The sequence below is a fragment of the Rhopalosiphum padi genome, chromosome 1 (genome assembly GCF_020882245.1).
Source record: "Rhopalosiphum padi isolate XX-2018 chromosome 1, ASM2088224v1, whole genome shotgun sequence".
NCBI lineage: Eukaryota > Metazoa > Arthropoda > Insecta > Hemiptera > Aphididae > Rhopalosiphum > Rhopalosiphum padi.
The window spans coordinates 5,004,982-5,025,947 of record NC_083597.1 but is presented as its reverse complement, the minus strand read 5'-3'; the positions used below and the strand labels follow the sequence as shown (position 1 = coordinate 5,025,947).

At 32.6% G+C, this 20,966-nt stretch overlaps 1 protein-coding gene across 1 annotated transcript in view; it reads left to right on the top strand.

Moving 5' to 3' along the window:
* Positions 1–20,966, top strand: part of LOC132917844 (protein slit) — a 121,198-nt gene that overhangs the window by 89,731 nt on the left and 10,501 nt on the right. Inside the window, exons 5-13 of the mRNA XM_060978793.1 lie at positions 14,404–14,475; positions 14,974–15,045; positions 15,157–15,392; positions 16,620–16,782; positions 17,204–17,275; positions 17,824–17,895; positions 19,065–19,136; positions 19,230–19,301; positions 20,125–20,196. Coding sequence (XP_060834776.1) covers positions 14,404–14,475; positions 14,974–15,045; positions 15,157–15,392; positions 16,620–16,782; positions 17,204–17,275; positions 17,824–17,895; positions 19,065–19,136; positions 19,230–19,301; positions 20,125–20,196 — 903 coding nt within the window. The remainder of the gene's footprint in view (positions 1–14,403; positions 14,476–14,973; positions 15,046–15,156; positions 15,393–16,619; positions 16,783–17,203; positions 17,276–17,823; positions 17,896–19,064; positions 19,137–19,229; positions 19,302–20,124; positions 20,197–20,966) is intronic.

Sequence of the window (20,966 nt, the reverse complement as noted above, 5' to 3'; positions counted from 1 at the left end):
GAACCAATAATAATAGTGCTGGGCAATGGTCCGGAATTTCCATACCAAAGTACTATAATATGTATATACATACCGTCGGGGTGTGACGGATAGGATTGTCGTCATCTGCACCGTGCGTGTTACACCGGGAACCACCCCGAATGCTGGGGAGTTTAAACAGTTATGTTCATCTGATAAAAAGGTATTTTGATAATTTATGTTGCGAGTAAAATGCGACGACAAGCTCGATGAAACACATACATAATAATATGCATGTATTATTTATATTTCGCACATATATTATATTAAACAGTTGAAAATGTATTTTATAGTATATTATAATATAGCAAACGTAACAGATACCCTTAAATCTTGAAATTTAAAATTAATAATGAAAAACATTTTAAAAATAAAATAGGTATATTTATCCATCTATCTATTAAATTTAAAATTATTATCTTTATCGAGATGTTCAAATTTTTTCTTTTCTAGTATCGTTAACTTACGTTTTCGTGATATTTTACGAAGCTCAGTTTTTGCTGTAGCTTTTTTTTTCTAGTCAGAGAACTTAGGTTAACCTCAACCCATAACGTTTAAGTACTGAGTGATCTATATATAAAAATACTTTAAATAAAAAAGTATAGATGATTATACATTATTATTATACTAAATTGTTTATAACATATGAAATATATAAATACAAAAAACTTTTTCATATAAATGTATATAAATCACTTTTAATATCCGCACCAATTATAAAAATATTAATATAACAAACTACTGCGCGGTATAAAATCAAACGAAACGTATTAAACAATTCATTCCGCGTTTTTAGATTTGGAATTCTGTAATATTCCATCCGTTTACGACACGACGCGACGTATTTAAACATTGTGCAGGTATTTCGTTGACGTGTTTTTACATTTATAATACTCCTATAAACTATATATTATATTCCAATCGAGAACATTGTCAATAATGTCTGACCCGTTGATCGGCTATATAAAACAACGCGTTTTTAAATTGGTCGAGGAATTCGAAAAACGTACGTATACGCGCATTTAATTGGCACCTACAACCGCGATCGGTTTATAACAAACACGCATATTATCGTACATGTTATTTTACGACGTCATGCCGTGTGTACCTACACGCAGTCGCGACGTGCAGGCTATACGTATTATAAGTATAAGGGCGTGCACGGACGTCGAAAAAAAAGTCGTCCGTCGTCGGACGGCAAACGGCGTACTTACGTGCATACATATATGATGATGTTATTCACGGGGCGGATAAGAATAAGGTGTGATGTGTGTGTGGCCCGGCCGGATACGATATAATGTATAACATAATATTATACAGAGTGATTCACCAATCACGTTCAACCCCATTTTTCTCTAATTGTACATGTTATTCGATATATTCTGATTTTTAAAATTTTTAAATATACCCGAAGATTGTTTTGTCAGTCTTACAGTACTTAAGGAGTGTTCTGTGGTGATACTAATTATTTATGTTTTTCAAACGACAGCCCGCCTATTCAATTATAAATTATTTAGTGGATAATTCATCTGAAATCGTTGACGTATCAAAATTACGATTATATACAAGTAGTTATTTTACTTGTACACTATATAAGAATAATATATTAATATGTCCACGATAATGGGTTTGGAAGATGTAGATGCTACAGATATTTTACATTTTTGTAAGACTTTTTTTAAGGACTGTCGTTCTTAAGGAAAACGAAAATACTTATAGCGGATCACCCTGTATATGTTCAACGTTCTATCGCCGCACTACGATTTACGTTACAATATTATTTTATTCTACTGATCGTCCCCGCGATCTAAGCTAATGACGGCTCCATTAGCGGCGAGTCGTATACTCGGATTTACGACAATACCGATATCATAGTAGTTATTACGCATCGTCTTTGTCTCGGACGTTGGAAACTCTGTCGTCTGACCGCCCGAAACATACCGCACACAGAGCCGTTTCAGTGTACAGTTCTATTTTATTTTTTTTTATTCTACAATTAGTAAATCGCTGTAAAACAAAACGAAAAAAATAAATATTCTACGATTCTATCTCACAACCGTGTATACCTCTATATCTATCCATCTCTCTCTCTCTCTCTCTCTCTCTCGTTTCTTCTCGGTCTCGACCGTCGTTGTGTTTTTCTATACACCGAGAAGACGTAACCGCAGAGGCAACCCATTAGAGGGGTAGAAACAGTGTACGTATAGTGAGCACCGTGGCGACCCTTGGCGCCTGCATAATGGAATCCCAACGCGGACGAATAATAATATTTTCCTTTTGTGCGGCGCCTTTATTTTTTTTTTTCTCTACACGTGTTTTATATCGCCGACAAAATCTAGACGTAGAATCGCTACACACGCATATACACACAACACACACACACACACATCCAGACGCGCAGAAACACGCAAGACCCTTCTCGTCGTATAGATTATTATATTTCTTTTCACACTCTCCTCCCCGTTCTCCTGCGCCAAAATTGTCCCGGAGACCCGATGTGCCACAAGTGACGGACGTAATGCGATACACGCGCAGATAAAACACACACACACGCGCACAAAAATGTATATAATATTATGTGTAGATATTTATGGGCGCCCGAGCACGTTCTATTATGTTTCGTTCGTGTGTGTGTTTGTTCGCTTTCTTGCTTTTTTTTTTTCCGATGTACCTTTTATTTACACACGCTCCGTTTTGGTGAACAAGTCGTATTCGTCAGACTGTTGATTACGTACGGTTTACCCGAAGAACGAATAACGTACGAATTTCGAATTCAATCGACATAGTGCATCACGTAATAATGTTATTATTTTAATAACACATTTTGTAAAAACAACAGGTGATAATTATATGGACACTTAACATAAATTAAGTTGTAGCACCCCCTATGTGCCTACTATTTTAGCCAAAGCAATTTTTTCGTCCGATGGACACGATAACAAGTTTGACCTCATTCAACAATTCGACACTATATATGATGTCATATACTCATAAAAAAAATACAATTGTGATTTCGTTGAAAACACCAATTTTTTAGTAATTTACTACTATCTCTGCAATCACTGCTACTGTAAACTAGTCTATAATAAACATACGCTATTATTTTTAATTATTAACTATAACCGGTGCTCAAACATACAATTAAGTTTTGTTGTATTATGTAATAATGTTTGTGTAATTTTATCGTTATTTTACTATAAATATTAACATAAACTTTCAAAACTCTAAAACACAAACTTACTGTTATCATCGACGAGATTGTACGATAGTTCAGAAAAAAATGTTTATTATTATAATTATAATATGTATTAGAATGCAATTTGTGTTTTTATGAAAGCACGCGTTCAAATATTTGAACGTGAATACTTATACCTATCTAACGACGATATTTGTAGTTACTAAAAAAGATTTTGCACGTATTACAAATATTTCTAAGACATTTATGCAGTAATGGAAGTTTCGTGAATCGCAATAATTCGAAAAATTCATTTTTATTTAAACAAAATTCAAAATTAAATCGTAAGAATACAATACCAGCACACAATGCGAATGAATGGGAATTTCAAGTATCCTTCTTTAAGATTATTATTTTAAAATATTAATAGCGATTTACCTGGTTGTCGGAAGCAGCGTGTGATTGGGGGAGCGTATGCTATGGGTTACCAAGCAACGCACACGCATATTCAGTTGATGATAAATTATGAAACAAAAATTAACATTGTAACGATATTGACAATAGGTCAAACCCAACGTGTGCGTCGCTCACCGCCGCCGCTGCCAAACGAGAAAGGGTGAGCGAAAGTCTGTGTATTTAATATTGCATTTCTGTGACATTGTAAGGGGATTGCCCACGGTTAAGAGGGTGGTGGAGACGTTTGTGGCGCATTGTTCTTCTGGGTTCTTTAAATAAACATATTATTATTAAATACAGGGTGAGTCGCCGGCCGCCGAAGGCGTTTTTCCGGGTAGCCCGAAATGTTTTTATTTTCCATAGAAAATACTCCTACAATGTTACTGCTAACCGCGCAATATACAGACGAACAGGATGTCAACATAGCTACAATGCTATATAATACTACTTACAACAACAGTGACATAGAAAATAATATGATGAAAATCTATCCTAAATATAGTATAAAATATATGTATTAGAATTCTACCAAAACTTTATTTTTTTTTAATTTTCATATTTAGTGGTTCTTATATAAATCATAGAAGTTAATAGTCGCACGTTAATATATTCGCACGAATGTGAATTTAGAGAATTTTAGTGCAATAAAAAGATTTTTTTCCGGACGCGTATTTGTCAATTAGCATAATAAAGGCAATTAAGAATAATTAGATTATTTCAAACAAAAATTCTTTATTATAAATCAGATAATATTAAACAATAATTATTATTAATTAATATTCAATGGATTCAATGATTGATTTTTACATTTTTGTATTAATTTTTTAATTATATATTAATAATCAAATATTAATTATGTGTTTTTTTTTTATAAAATACCTTATCGGCATAATATACTGATTATTATTGTTAAATTTCCAATTATAAAAATAAAATACTGATAATATATGATTAATAACAATGCTCCGCAAACGATGTTAATCGTGGATGCACACGCGTAATCTCCGCCACCGGAATAGATGCATTAGTTGGTTCGTGTTTTATAGTAGTAGTGTTCGAAGTTATGACCAATGATACGAAGTAAACTTGATTGCAAAGATTGAACAAAACGGTTAGGTAAAGACATACGTAAAGACATGGAACCCAAAATATGCAGGTAGTAGGTGCCTACATATTATCCGGCAACGACCTTTTGTGGATCCACGCGATCAACCGTTCAGTGTTTCACGGTTGGCTGTGCGAAGATTACACAGCTCTGCACGGTGCGGGAAAACATAACGGCCCACCCTGTATAATGTACGTATAATATTACAATATATATACGGTGGCGTCGGCATGCGAGTTTAATAGTATAGTGTACACGGAGTATAGTGACTCAGTGGTAAACCCTTCTACCAATCGGTCGTTGGCGGGGGTGGATGGTAAAAAAAACATCTCCTCACCCCAAAAACAAAACGCAGATACCGACGGTATGCATCGCCGCGCGACATGATGCATACTGTAAGTACGAGGGCGGCCAGCGTAGGCGACTATGATTACACGGATCACCCGGATTTAATTTATAGTCTGGCTTTACAATTATTGCTACTACGGGGGAGCGTGCCCAAAGCTCGGGTGACGTCATTTTTATGTACGTGCACAGTAGTTACGCATATGGTTTTTGGGGAGAGGGAGAACGGGAAGAAAAAAAATACTTTAAGTGTCGTTTTGGGAAATCTATCATTGTAAGTTAGGGAAAGTATACGAGAAAAAAGAAAAAGAAATTACCTAAATTACATTTAGGACATGATGTGCAAAAACTACGACCACTCGTGTACAATGAACCGATCGAAATCGATTTCGTTGAATCATCTTGACCAACACACGTCACACGTGCACCGTGCGTGCATACGAGTAAATACATAAGTACACTTGTATGTGTATTAATTCGTTTATCATCAGATTATGCTTATATTGCTTTTAATATTATTGTATAACATAGCAATATATTTGTTTAAATTTTTAGAATAAACTTTGAAAAACAAATGCATTAATTAGGTAATAAACAATTACAATTTAGTTAATAAATGAGTAATGAATTTCAAATTAAATTATATTTGGTTCGGATGAAATAACCTAAAAATGTTTTTATATTAATAGTATCGTGAGTTCGTGTAATTGATTTCATTTTTAATTGAAACTTTAACTTTTACAATTTGTTTAATGTAAATAATTATTAATTTTAAGTTAGTGCTATAAATAGTAATTAATTTCACTATTTAATATTTATTATAATATAATTTAAAGTTTCATTGTATTGATTATATAATGAAACTTTAAAAATGTATATTTTAAAATATTTTCAGTTACTTACAAAAAAATCTGTTGTAATAAATAATTTTAACTTTTAAAACTTTTTTAAGTACACAAATATTAAGAAGATAATATGCTTAATACACAGGAATCCCTAAGTCTAGACTCTTTCCCTACTTCTTGGATCGAATAAAATAATTTATCAAATATTGAAATATATTTATTTAATCTATAATTTAATATAGAGAAAGTTATCGACTAATATATTTAGTATTACTAGAATATTTTTAGACAATTTGATATTATGTTAACAAAATAGTAAGCAAAACTACAAAGAACGTTTTGAAACGTTCGGCACATCAAACGAAGTATGCACTCAACTTGAAAAAGTCCTGATTACGCTATTGGCTTAACATAAAATACCTATGTATAAATAGTACAATCCGAAATAAATACGTAACGATTTTAATATAAATTTAATTTAATCCACTAATACACCTTTAGAAACGTTAATTATTGAAGTTTGTTTAAAATTTAAATAATATTTCAACAGATTTATTTCACCATTTTCACACAAATATTTTTTATCTATACTTTCTATAAATAATGGATGTTTGTGCACTTAAAAACTAAATATAATATAATTTTGATGACGGAGACAACTGGGTAATGTACAGTATCTAATAATAATGGATTCAAGCTGTAAAACCATGTGTATTATATATTATGCAGTCGTATTAAATTGTTTTTATTATGATTATACAGCAGTAATTATTATGTAATTACGATTTTTATCTTGTAGAGAACATTGAAATTCGTGTTCTCTCTGGAAGTGATAAAACCATGTTTCAACTTGGACAAACACGATGACATCCCTTAGCGTGAAAATTGCTTTCATTAAAAACCACTATTACCGCACCGCTGCAGCTATAGAGGTACCCCATACTCTTACCCGCATACACGTGCATGAAAAATTATGTAGTTAAAAACGTACACGATGACTTTGGGAAGGGTATACGACGACGACGGCGAAGTCGGTGGCGGCGGCGGTATCACGAGCGTGACCCTTGAAGCGACTTCTCGTGCATTAATTCTTATGCAGATCCATTAGCGTCACACAATGAGTGAATCACGTGTTGCGCACGAACAACGTTTTACGCGTACATAATATAATATGTACACGGAGAGGCGCGCACGTTCGGTGTTACAAATTGGTCAACGGGTTATACAATATGTGGTTAAAAAAAAAAAATAACCGACGTGATACAGTGTGGGGGATGGTGGGCGGGGTGGAAGAAATAAAGAAATTGTTTAAAAAAATAAATAATAAACAATAAGATAATAAAAAAATATAATAACGGTCAGGACGTACGCCGGTACAGCATGGGGGTAGTCGCAAGCGGGTAGGACGGAATTATGAAAAATTACTTGGGCGCGTAATATGTGCGAGCCGTAGCATCAGCCCTCTTCGTCTGAAGTGGATAATATTATTATATACAGTGTGCACTCGTCGAATAGATAGACAGACACCATTGTTATTATCATTTCCAAACGAGCTGACAACATAATAATAATCGCGCGGGACCAGTCGCGTCCGCATGCGAGTGTATGCCTATACATGCTGCAGGTATTGTGAGTGTGTGTGTATTCGTGATATGATTATAATAGTGAGTTTGAGCCTAAGGGTAAACGCAGGTGGAGGAAATGTTTTTTCCCCTCTTTTGCTTCGGCTCAAGACCGCACAACACACGAGATTTACTCACACAATCGTACATCGGTATATATTTTATTATTTATACATATACATATCATACTAGTTGTATAAGCCGTTCTGACGAATTTTTCAGTTTTTATACGTCACGCGAGCTTGTGTGTGTTGAGTGTGTGTGTGTGTGTGTGTGTGTCTTAGGTAAACATGCTAAAGAGAGAACAACGACGCGCATTTATTTGGAATCGTATTATATCATATACGTATATGTCTTACGTTGCGCCGCTAAGTATATTGAAACGAATATAGGTATATATATATTGTGTATAATATTACATATTATTATAAAATATAATATAATATGTTAAACCGTGCAGCGCCTTTTCGAACCATTTTTTATTCAGACGCTTTTTATCAGTTTTGTAGACGAATAATAAAAATATGTTATTATATACATCCGTGTACCGACCTATATATTATATGAACGCATATTGTATTACATTAAATTATAATATCAGTACATTATGTTCTATTATACAGTACACCTATGAACTACACTGTTTGGAAAGTTTCTTTAAAAGCAGTAATCAGTTTATTCTTGCTTCTGACTTGAATAGATTAACTACATAGTTATAGTTCCTTCTCATTACTATAAAATTACTCTATTTGTTCTTCAGCGATTTCAAAAAAATTAAATTTTTTTGTATTGGAAATGTCATACTTCGTACCATAAGTAAGCCTATGTTAACTACTGTATTGTATCTATAAGCTATAGAATGTAAAGTGACAAGTTTTATTTCGTTTTCAACAAATAATTTAAAACAATGATTACTCTAAAGTAACTAAAAAATATTAAATTTTTTATACTAAATCAATAACACTACACATTAGAACGATTTCATATTGTAAATATTTTATTTGTGGTGATGATTTAAACAAAACTAAAAGCGTCTATTAGTCGTAACCTTTATTAGCTTATAATGTTTTATTGTTTTGATATAATTCAATAAAAAACATTAACGTAAATCCACAAAAAGTTATATTACTTCAGTCAGAAAAAAAATATTGCTGCCAATATACTTCGGAAAATCGACATAAATCAAAGGAATCACTGCTGAGAAAAAAAGCTACATAAATATATAATATGCATGAGTATTCGCGCCGTATTGTGCGGTTGTGGTGTATTACCTGTACAGTGTGTACGAAGTCCCGTGCTGCACTCATAGAAAACGAATTCAAATCCGCTGAGCTGTTGCCGCGTAATTTTATACAGACACCTTTACATAAAATATGTATTACAAATACCCCAATGGTTTTTCTAAAAACACCCCGGCCGCCGTGTAGGCGATTGTTAAGAGGATTTACCCTCGTACGCGTTTACATGTATACCTACATACGTGCGCGTTTAATTCTCGGACGTCCGGGATTTCAGCTCAGAACGGATTTTCGATTTCACTTGAAAGGGTTTCCATAATATACGTCTGCACGGAAAATTCGTCGTACTACCTGCACTTAATAAATACAAATATTATATTATTATTATCTACATTCGTGCGACTAAAAACGGTGGCGAGTGCCACACACGCGGCGACGGTTATGCGATGAGTTGTCCAGTCGCTCGTGGTATAATATTCTACTATACAATATTATGTTATGTATTACTTTAATAATTAGTTAATTTTTAACTAGTGCACCGCGCAGCCATCTCATCCGCCATTAATATAAACCGTTTACCAAAACTATTAAAATATCATTTGATCCGCTCGTACACGTATATAGAATATAGCGTTTTGGCATGTCCAATTTATAATAATTAACCATAATATATATATATATATATATATATGTGTACATAGTTATCGGTGTGCAGCAACGGTGTATATAATATACAAAAACAGTGCGTAGTTTAGTAATTCGTATTAAATATCTCGCGACAGATCCGATTAAAATCGTATAATAACACTATAAACAGTCCAGCTGTACACAATATAATGATAATACGTAACGTTATAATATATTATAATACGTATAAATCATGCTCCGTTTGATTTATGAACAACGCCTATGCAGTGTACAGTACACTGGAAGCCGCCACTCTGTACGTCATAGAAACGGCGGTCTAATGATCATCATCGGTACCCGGCACACAATTATACGTCGTTTCACACAAAAACGTCCAGCCGATTCTATATTAAATGTACAAATTGCAGGCTTACAACAACACGGGAACACTCGAAGTATTATATCATTAAACACCGGACTTCGTATTTAGGTTAAGTGCTAAACTACAGTAGGTTCCGCTTAATGTGGGTACCGCGGCTTAATGCGGCCAGCCGCTAATATGGTCAAAATGGTCTGGTACCGATTCCGATGCATGTAAACAAAATAAAAAAAATACCGCCTTATGTGAACACTCTATTCGGTTAACGAGAATAATTTTTTTTTATTAGTATTTAGTTTTAATATAACGTATTTAAATTTTAAAGACCACATGGAGTTTTGATGTCAACGTTTTTGTATGTACGTACAATATTAGGTACTTATGTATATCAAAAATTATAAAAATTATTAAGCCTTGGTGATGATGGTAACATTAAACACTCTTCCTTTGAAATCAAAAATTTTTTTATTCATTTCGGTTTTTTATGGGCAAATATATCTGGTCCCAAAGAGTCCACATTAAACAAAATTTACTGTACAGTCTAAAATCAAAAATAATATTGACCGTTTTTACCAAAAACGAAAATGATTCACGTTACCACCAAAAAAAGTTTGGAAACCAATGATTAGTTAGGTTAGGTTAGGCAATTGATTTGGTTATTTATTCGTAACATGAAACAGTGTTTTAAAATTTGTAAATATAATCACTAAAATCGTTTAATGATTTTACAATTAGAAGTTGTTTTTATTTATTCATCAAGTGTAATTCGTCTAACAAAACATATTAGCTGTTAAAATGAAATTGATCATGGTTTGAAATTATGGTATTAAAAAAATAATAAATAGAATATTATATTAAATATATTAGGTTTGTGATTTTTCTAAAACTATAATTTTATTTTATTAATCGACATTTAACTTATTATTACAATTTTTCCATTCCGACATAAAAAAGCAAGGCGTAAATCAAGAAACTAGTTTTTGGCGGGAAAAAGCTATGCCCAACTATCAGTATAATATAATCAAAGTAATGTATTCCCAACAGAGACTGTTGCAGTTACATATGTACTTACTCCTCGAAACTATTATTTGTGTACCGTATATCTATAAAAAATGTTTTCCCGTGTCATATACACTAAATGCGTTGGGTATGTCTATTGCATAGTATTATGACGTACAATAATGTATCCGCCGTTATGAAATATAATATTATATTAGCGATAGCGTTAAATTTCGTATTTTCGTCATTATTATAAAGTACCGTTTTAAAATGAAAAATACATAAAAAAAATCACATAATAAAGCACTATAATAATACATGATTTGTGCGTACGTTGTTTGGTTTTCAATGTTATGAAAACGATATTTAACGGACTAAATATAAAAAGCCATAAATATCAACTTTAACGGTATACCTATATCTATACCACGAAATAATATGTAATCTATTCGTTCTATACATTAATCCTTCGTCGGGATAGAGTGGTGTAAATTTTGTACGTTACAAATATTTTGATAAAAATGCTATACTTTTTCGATGAATGCAAATATCACCATTTTTTTTATATATATATATGTATCCTTGCTTGTATATTACACAACGGCCAATGGTTCTTACCGCATGTAAAGTGTACCTGCAGCGTAGTTAGACCCTAACGTATTTCGTAAGACTTTAATATTACATCGCTTAAATGGAAAAAAACAAAAACAGTACGTACTTATTCGTATTAAATTATAAAACATAACGTCGATTGTGCCAAGAATTGACCATTACCCCGGCAGTTTCGAATGATTCACCGCGTCATAATATAATAATAATAATAATAATAATAATAATAAAAGTTTTCCCATAATCGCACATGCGACCGCACGCACACACCTCGTACAGCACATACACGCACACACACACACATAAATTAATATCGTCATTTCTTCATAATATAGTATACGCATCGTTTTTCGCCCCTTTGGGTTCGCGAAAAGAAAACGGTACGACTCGATTGTTGGTCGACGTCCCCTTTTTTTTCCCCCGCCGAAAATGATTATTATTGCCCGCAAAGCTGTCACCGTCGGCGGCGGCGGTAGTCTCGCTCACTCTCTCTCTCTCTCTCTCTCTCTCTCTCGCCACACACACTCCATATCTGTCCCCCCCGCATAAGTGCGTCGTACACTTTTTCTCTCTCCCTCGTAATATTCTTCGATTAATAATAATACGAAGGTGCATGAATCACCTAGTTCGATCAGTCATCGTTGCTGTTGCTGTACTGCGATGACGGCGACGACGACGACGATGCCGAGGACGACGACGACGACGACGACGACGACTACAAAAGAATATATACATATATATATATATATATATATACGTAGGGTCCCGGCGCGGCGTGCTCCGCTCTCGCGTAGGGTTGTCGCGAAATGGAGATTACAAACGCGACGGGGGTGGGCGGCGGCAGTGACGAAGGCCGTCTGAAAGTTTCATAATAATATTCTAACGCCGATATTACCACCGGAATCCCGTGTATATTATCATATAGATTACATCTCTATATTATAATAGTGTATGTATGTATGTATGTATGTATGGGTTTGGTATATTGGTGTCCCGAGAGGATCGGCGACGGAGATTTATTTTTTTGCTTTTTTTTTTCGATATGATATTAAAAAAATAAAAAAGACGGAGTAGAATATAATATCATGACGTACGCCGTAATAATATCATTATATAAATATATAGTGTACCGGTGTATTTTCTCTTACTTGTCTCGCAATCTGAAGACGATCCGCGTGGGTCAGCACGTCGAACTTATATACATAGTTATTCATTATATATTATATAAATCGATAAGTACGTATTTCGCGTCAATGATTTTTAAATTACATATATTATTCTATCCATAGTATAGTAATATCCGCCTCCGTGGCATTTCCGTAGTACGTTTCGTGTGCTTGGGTGGGTGTACCTAAGTCGAAATGTAATTAATAAACCGGCACCGTCGAAGAATACAATCGACGAGCGCCCGCTCGCCACGAAGCAATTAAAATTTCCGGTTTCGCGCAACTCCTTATTTTTACGTTTCATATAACTACATCTCGTCTTAATCGTACGGTTTTCAAAATACCTCTTTTATTTTCATTCTGTTTTTGACACCCGAAAGTTTTCTACTTTAAAAGCGCTAGTGTGTCGTGCAAGTAAGCATATAGTGTTATAATGCAGTTCCAACACAGCTATAGTACGATACCACTACGGTGTGGCTATATGTATATATATTATACGGTTTGAAAAAAACGTATCGTTTTGTCATATACGTATTCCGCGGTATTGAATTTGCAAACGTATCAACGGGTTCGTTTATAGTTTTTACGAAAACTGAAAAGTATATATGTATTTACGTCAACCATAAAATGTATTGTAGAGATTTAACAGACATCTGCGCAACAAGGCAATATTTCCAAGATCTGATTTTCTCGGCTCGTCTGGATGTGTGACGTTTTTTCACAAAACCGTTGACGTGCACGTTTCAGTATTTATCGTCACGGTCGACACCGTTTTAATGACGGTTCATATTATATATTCGTATTCGCTGAAGTACGGATTTTCATTTAAAGTATATATCGCTGTTTGTGGGGTGAGGGGATAGGGTATTATTAATATTTCAACCGGAATAAATCAAATTCACGAATGTTGTTGGAATTCAATTATTTAGTTATATTTCAGTCTTGCATAACGGTTTTGATGTAAAGACATTCGGAACAATTGCGGTAACATAAACCATAAATATTAAATTTAATTAATAAAACAAATTTATTTGTATGTATTGTTACGTCGTGTTGTATACCACTCTCATTGTGCGGTTACATTATGGGTTTTCATTTTTCATAATTTTACACCCTCCGGAACCGCTTTCATCCAGGTTTGAATAATGTTCGTTTTATTACTCCTGTAAAACGAAAAAAAAAATATATATATATACCCAGCTCTTCGAAAATCCTGAGACTTTAGTGATGTAAAGTTAATTACCGGTAAACCTCGGGAACGGAGCAGAGCGGGAACAGTCCCCGGAGATGCCCTTCGGCGACAACTAATGGAACGAACGAAAAACCTAATCAATTTAACGGGAAAATGGAGACTTTTTCCTTTTTTTCCTTTTCGAACTCGAGACACAAGTAAAAATACAATTCACAGTGAATAAAAATAAAAAAAACATGATATAGTCAATTTTTACACCACTCTTTTATTCTATTTGAAATAAACATCAAAATCCATTAGACGCTACAACAAGCGACGCTGCTGATATAAATACGACTGTTGCCGCGGTGTATTTTTAAAAAAATGTTAAAACTTGATAAAAAAAATATATTTAAAAAAAAAAATGAACAAACGTTTTGCGCACGAATATATATAATAAAATGTCTATATTAGTATATTTCATTCCATTACTCGTAGTATCTTTATGAAAAAGCGAGATGCCTACCTCATCCTTTAAATACAGCGCGTCTATATTTTAATACTTCGAAATGACTCGTATATTATAATAAGCCGTATACATATATTATGTTGCGTATAATACTTATGACGGTGTTTTTATGTTTACAGTGATCTGAGCCATAATCGTTTGCTGTTCGTTGGGAAGAGCATGTTGAAGGGTGCTCAGGCTTTAAGAACTTTGTAAGTATTTAAACAAAACAAACAAAATATTAAATAAAAAAAAATTTGCAACCATCCCCAACAGGTATAATATTGAAACTTATTGACTTTACGCGGGAGCTTAATTTCAATTTATGAGTTAATTTTTTCCCCTTTTAAAAAAACTTTCTGTCGTCGACTTCATTCTTTCGCATTGTGAAATCGTTTTCGTTCGTCGAAGCGGTGTATTTCTTTCATATTTTTTAATCGACCACAATGAAAATGTCTACAAAGAATAAAAAAGAAAATTCAAATGTCCCACCGCCGACCCATCTCACTATATCGTCGCGACGAAGGGACAAAACTTTCCGATACATTATTCTTCATTATTTCCTACCCGCCGTGTCCTGTCTCGTTCGCACTGTTCGGTTTCAATAACGTCGCGAATAATGGTATTATTTTTCACGGTTGACGATTAATTGTGAAAGAAACAGAAAAAAAAAGTTCATTATATAATATCGCCCATTCGTTCGTTCACAGGCTAATGGACAACAACCGTCTCCTGTGCATTGACGAACATGCCATCAAAGGACTCAAAGACCTGGAAATACTGTAAGCATTAAAACGCTCACTACGGAATTAGAAAATATATATGTATATATGTACATCAACTATTTATATATACTTATGTGTGTATGTGTGTGTACACTTTAATTTCCATAGAACTCTAAACAACAACAACCTAACCACGCTCCCGTCGGGACTGTTTTCCGACCTTTACCGCCTGCGAAACATTCGATTGTCCGAAAACAAGTTTCAATGTGACTGTAAGCTGGAATGGCTGTACCAGCAATGGTTACCTAGAATTCCTAGACTCGGATCATCAACTCAGTGCCACGGGCCATCAAACATGGCTGGTCTGCCACTGTCTGATATGCATAAACACCACATGCAGTGCGGTAAATATACATGATAATAATATGTTGTATTATAGTATACAAGACGAAGAACGTTTTAATTGTTATACAACACAATCTAGACGATTTGATAGTTTTTTACGATTTATCAGACGCCGCAAATATATAAGCTTTAAATTCGGTTATAATATGCTGCACCGTTAGACATAATTTAAAAATATTTTGACGATAATCAATTTTAATCTATATAATCATGGATATTTTATAATTTAAATCCGTGTATTTAATACTGATAATATTGTTTGATTCCCATTAAAACATACGAAATAAATATTTTAAAATAATTTTCCATTTAGAATATTTTATTCACTGGATAGTAGATATTTTATGTAATTTCCGCCGTCGATATTATAAAACTGGATATTTTATCTCCCAGATCCAGTGAGAAAGTGGTATGAATAACATTTTAACTTTAAGTAAATTATTTTTTTCAGTGGAAATATAAATATTTTTTAATTTAAAAACTATACTAAAAATTACTATAAAAATAATTATTTTTCTATGTATATAATATGAAAGTAAATTAAATACTTGACAATTATTATTATGACTACAGTTTTCAAACAAAATTAAAATTAATTACTATACAACTTAAACTATTTTGTAATTTTTAATATATTAGGTATATTCGTAATTTTTAATTATAATAAAGTACAAACATTTTCTACGATTGTTTGAACAAATAAAAAATAGCTTTTAAACACGATACACGGATTTTATTTGTACTGCTTACTTCTCTCAAGGTACTTTTAAATTCGAAATTAAATCACAATTAAATGTGTAAATTCGATCATTTTTTTACTTCTTTTTACATATTATAATATTGTTAAATCATTATTCACATAAAAACCTGATATTTTAAATGTATATTTTTATATCCAAGAAATTTAACAAATAATTTATCGTATTCATTAGATCTATACTGCACATTAGGACCACGCGTAATGATTAAAGTTTTATTATGCACCGCGCCATATAGAGTAATGCAGTCAAACTCATAAACATATCATTATACGTATTCAGTTGATTAAGTGTACCTATATAAAAGCTAATATACATGTATATAATATAATATGTATATACAGTGGCTAACAATAATTATATAATAGTAGGTATCTAGTCTACAGGGTCTCATTAGACTTATAAGGCTATTGTGACACTTTGGCTAATATACAGCATAATTTACGATTATATTTTAACTCCTCGCAGACGGCGATTTCGACGGAGAGACGGTGGAATGTGGTCCTGGCTTCGAAGACCAAAAGTCCTCGTGCCCGCATCCGTGTTCGTGTGAAGAGGGGGGTATCGTGAATTGCAGGGAGAAGTCGTTGACCAAGGTGCCAACAAAATTGCCGGAGGACATCGTAGAACTGTAAGTACAACTATAATAGTAGCCCACCCCACCAAACCAGTGCTCTTATCTAAAATATGTATTATAAATAAATGTGGACAGCGCGCGTGGGTAAAAAATAATAAGTCACAATGCTTACTGTTCGGGAAACGAATAAAACGTCTCATTTCTGTATTAACAGTAATTACTTTTTCATCCTTCACAGATGAATAAAAATAAGTAAAAGTACAAAAATCGTATAGTTTTGATAACGAAAACTACGCAAATACATATTTTGTTTCTATGAGATAGCGTACTAATCAATAAATTGACAAATTGACTTACCTATCAACTTTATAACCACGCATCAAGCGTACATCATATTCCTATATAATATATTGTATGCGTTTAATGATAATATAAATTATCGTGTTTATTTACCACGGTTTATCACTTTTCACAGGAGACTAGAACAAAATCAAATCACCGAAATCCTCCCCAAAGCGTTCGTTAAATACAAGCGTCTGCGAAGAATGTAAGTACAAATACAACTACTGTAATAATTGTTTAACGCAATATTACAAATAAAAAAAAAAAAATAGTATATATACGTGTACGATGATTTTAAAAACACACGACATAATCGAATAATGGTAGTTTTGACGTGTACACGTTTAACTATATAATAATGAAATCGTTTTTAATAAAATAATATATAGGTAATAATATACAACTGACATATTATATTTTAGCATTTCTATTTGCTGAATGTCGGTTAACAACCGGTTAATATGAATTTAAATTTAGTCGTTGATGAAATATGTTATTTTTCAACCCGTAAATATACTGTATCTATAATTTATTCATTACAAGTGTAATTGGTCTTGACATAACTGCGTGCTTCATTTCACTAAATTTAATGTTTTTTAACTGTACGTTTTTTCGTTCTTTGTACGCCAATTATATTGTAACGTAACCATTATTTAGTATTTACTATATATTTCAACGGAAGAAGTCTTTTTTCTTTTCAATAAAACATATAACTATTTACTTTACTTATTAATATGTATTTACATGTTACAGTGACCTCAGCAAAAACCAGATAACAAAAATATCAGTGGACGCCTTTCAGGGTCTGAAGTCGTTAACATCTTTGTAAGTACACACTGTTATGCATATGATTAACTATGTGAAACGCTTTTTTCTCCTTGTAGATCATAAAATAATTTTACGATTTAGCTCCCAAGAAAATGTCTTTTAGCAATGTTTAAGGTTTTTTCAGTTACACATTAGTCATTCGCGCTGGAAGTATAGCGTGCATAAAACATCATGTATACGTGGGTCTATAACTGGTTTTGCTTTCGACCTATCACGCGTAATTGTTGGTTGCAAAAAAACCATCCGCAATTTTTCTGGAAAAAAAAAACGCTATCCGTTTTATTACCTTTTTTTGTTCTGTATCGATACACGCCTAAAGTTATTTTTCCCGGTGCAAATAGGGTTTAAAAAAATACATTTTGAATGGTTTCCAAATGCGCCACGAGCTTTTTTTATGTACGCCAAAGGGTCGGAGCGCTCTTGTTTAGGCGGTCGTAAATTCGCTAAAAGCCATTATTAATGACAATAACAGGCGGCGTGTAAGTTTGCCTTAGGCTTTTATCTTCAGACTTATTTATTAACTCGTTGGTTAGCGGAAAAAAATGTAAACGTTTATCACATGTAGCACTCAGATAGATGGCTAAAAATATAATAATTTTGTTTTCCGCACGACCGCAATGTTCTCCAAATGTTTTCCAGAATTCGTAACGAAAGTTCTAATTATATTTCGAAAACCGTCAAGTATAAATGTATAATCCACCTGTAGGGTGAGTGTATTGAAAATAATAACATTTGAAATTTGAATATACCCGCGCGTATTACACATTATTATTACTATTATACCGGTATTCCGATATACATAATACGTGACAGCAATATACGTATGCTATAATAATATTATATATCGTATAGTTGTATTAAAGATATTAACCGAATTCGACATATAAAAAATAAAAGGAAAAACGTATACTTTACAACTTCCCTGCAAGCTATAACTTTTTAAACCTTTATATTTTTATTCTCGGCAGTATATAAGCTGTATATTACACTACCCCGGCCGATATTCTATGAACCACAGTACCTATATATATTATTTTTATTGTCCTGAAATCGAATTTTTAGTCATAAAATTTGTACGAACGAGAAATACGCGTAATTTTATCAGAATGAAGCGACCCAATAATTCGAAAAAATTGAATTTATTATGTATTTTACTCCTTTTTCAGAATGCTGTACGGCAACAAAATAAAAGACTTGCCCGGTGGCGTGTTCCATGGCCTCACTTCGTTGCAACTGTTGTAAGTGTAAATATAAGAAGAAAAAAATGATACAATACATAATCCAAAAACTATATTATTATATGTTCGTGTTGTTATTCTGTTTTTCTCAAGGCTTTTGAACGCAAACGAAATATCGTGTATACGAAGAGACGCTTTCAGAGATTTACACAGCGTCAATTTGCTGTGAGTAAAACTGTAGACGGTTTTGTTTATTAATTTTTTGCTCCTTTTACGGCCTGTGTGTAATGAAAAAAAGAACCCAAGTCAGGTATATAGCGGACCCAGATTGAATAAAATTGAAATGTAAAGATACACATAGGGTTTTACGAATACCTGTATACACAATATGTACGTATATGAGATCGGATTACCTGTGAAAACAATCGCTTTCGGATTTCCCGAGCCAAGTTTGAATATTCATGAATATTTCCTTGCGTTCTCATCGCTCTTTCTCTTCATCCGTCTCATCATTCGATATTCAATATGGCTTTCGTTTAAATCCGACACTTGTTTTAAATTAAAAATCAGCCCGCGGACGCCATCCTATAATTTATACCTATACTTGCTGTAATTTTTTTTTAAATATATACTGGATGAATAATCGTGAATGTGCAAAAATGCTCACCTCACTTTTTTTTTCAATAACGCAATAGTTCAAAATCTGATTTATAAAATTTTTAAATATACTCGAAGACTTTATTTTCAAATTCTCGAGATTTTATACACAAAGTACTCAAATAATGTATTGTGGAAAAAATATTATTTAGCAAATTATTTTTCTAAAAACTGTAACGTTTTAAAAACAAAATTCGAATGAAAAGTTTTTGAGTTTTTTACTTTGTTTACTCATATTAGTAGATCCATGATAATGGGTTTGAATAATTATTAGAATTGTAAATTGTCAATTTCGCACACGTACTGAAAATCGAATGGCCTTTTTTCGTTCCCAAATATGCAGATGAATAACATAAATATTTACAATTGAAATATTGAAAATTATTTGCAGCTCACTGTACGATAACAACATAAAGTCTTTGGCAAATGGAACGTTCGACTACATGAGGAGTATCCAAACTCTGTAAGTATAGTATACATTTATACATTGTTTATGTTTAGCTAGTATTGCCTATTGTTATTATTTCGATTCAATTATCGGTTTACCTTCCCATGCGTTAAACCACAATAATACTACGAACATTTACAGCTTTTCTTTTATTATTTACAATAAATAAACTTCAAAGTGTAATAATTAATAGGTATATAAAGTTTTAAAGGTAATTCCCAAATTCACATTTTCAATTCTAATAACTTGATGTCAAATGCATTCCTACCGTTTTCCAACGTTTTAAAGATCGATATTTCGTACAAAATATATACATAAACAAGTAATAACTGATATTTAATATAAAATATATATCACTCTATGTAGAAAATTAATTCTCAGTAATATGAAATGTAATTATGCTTCCATATTTAATATAAAATAATTTAAATTCACCTTTATTCGAAAATATTAATATCTACTGTCAAGACATATCCATAATCCTACTAAAATGTTAAAACATCCATCTTCGTTAAAAAAAAAAAAAAATGATCAAATATTTCTGAATTCTAAACGACGCAAAAAATATTATTCTTGTACCAAGGTTTAAAATGCCATTATAGGTACGTACACGAAAAGCTTTCATGAATAAATTTGATTTTCATTAAATTAATTAATGTTAAAACTCTAGACTTACTGAATAAAAAAAAAAAACCAGACGCACTCTGTGAAGACATCTAAGACTCTCGTCCCCGATACAGTAAAAAGTAACAATCAAAATACCTCGGGTTGTTATTTTTATGTGG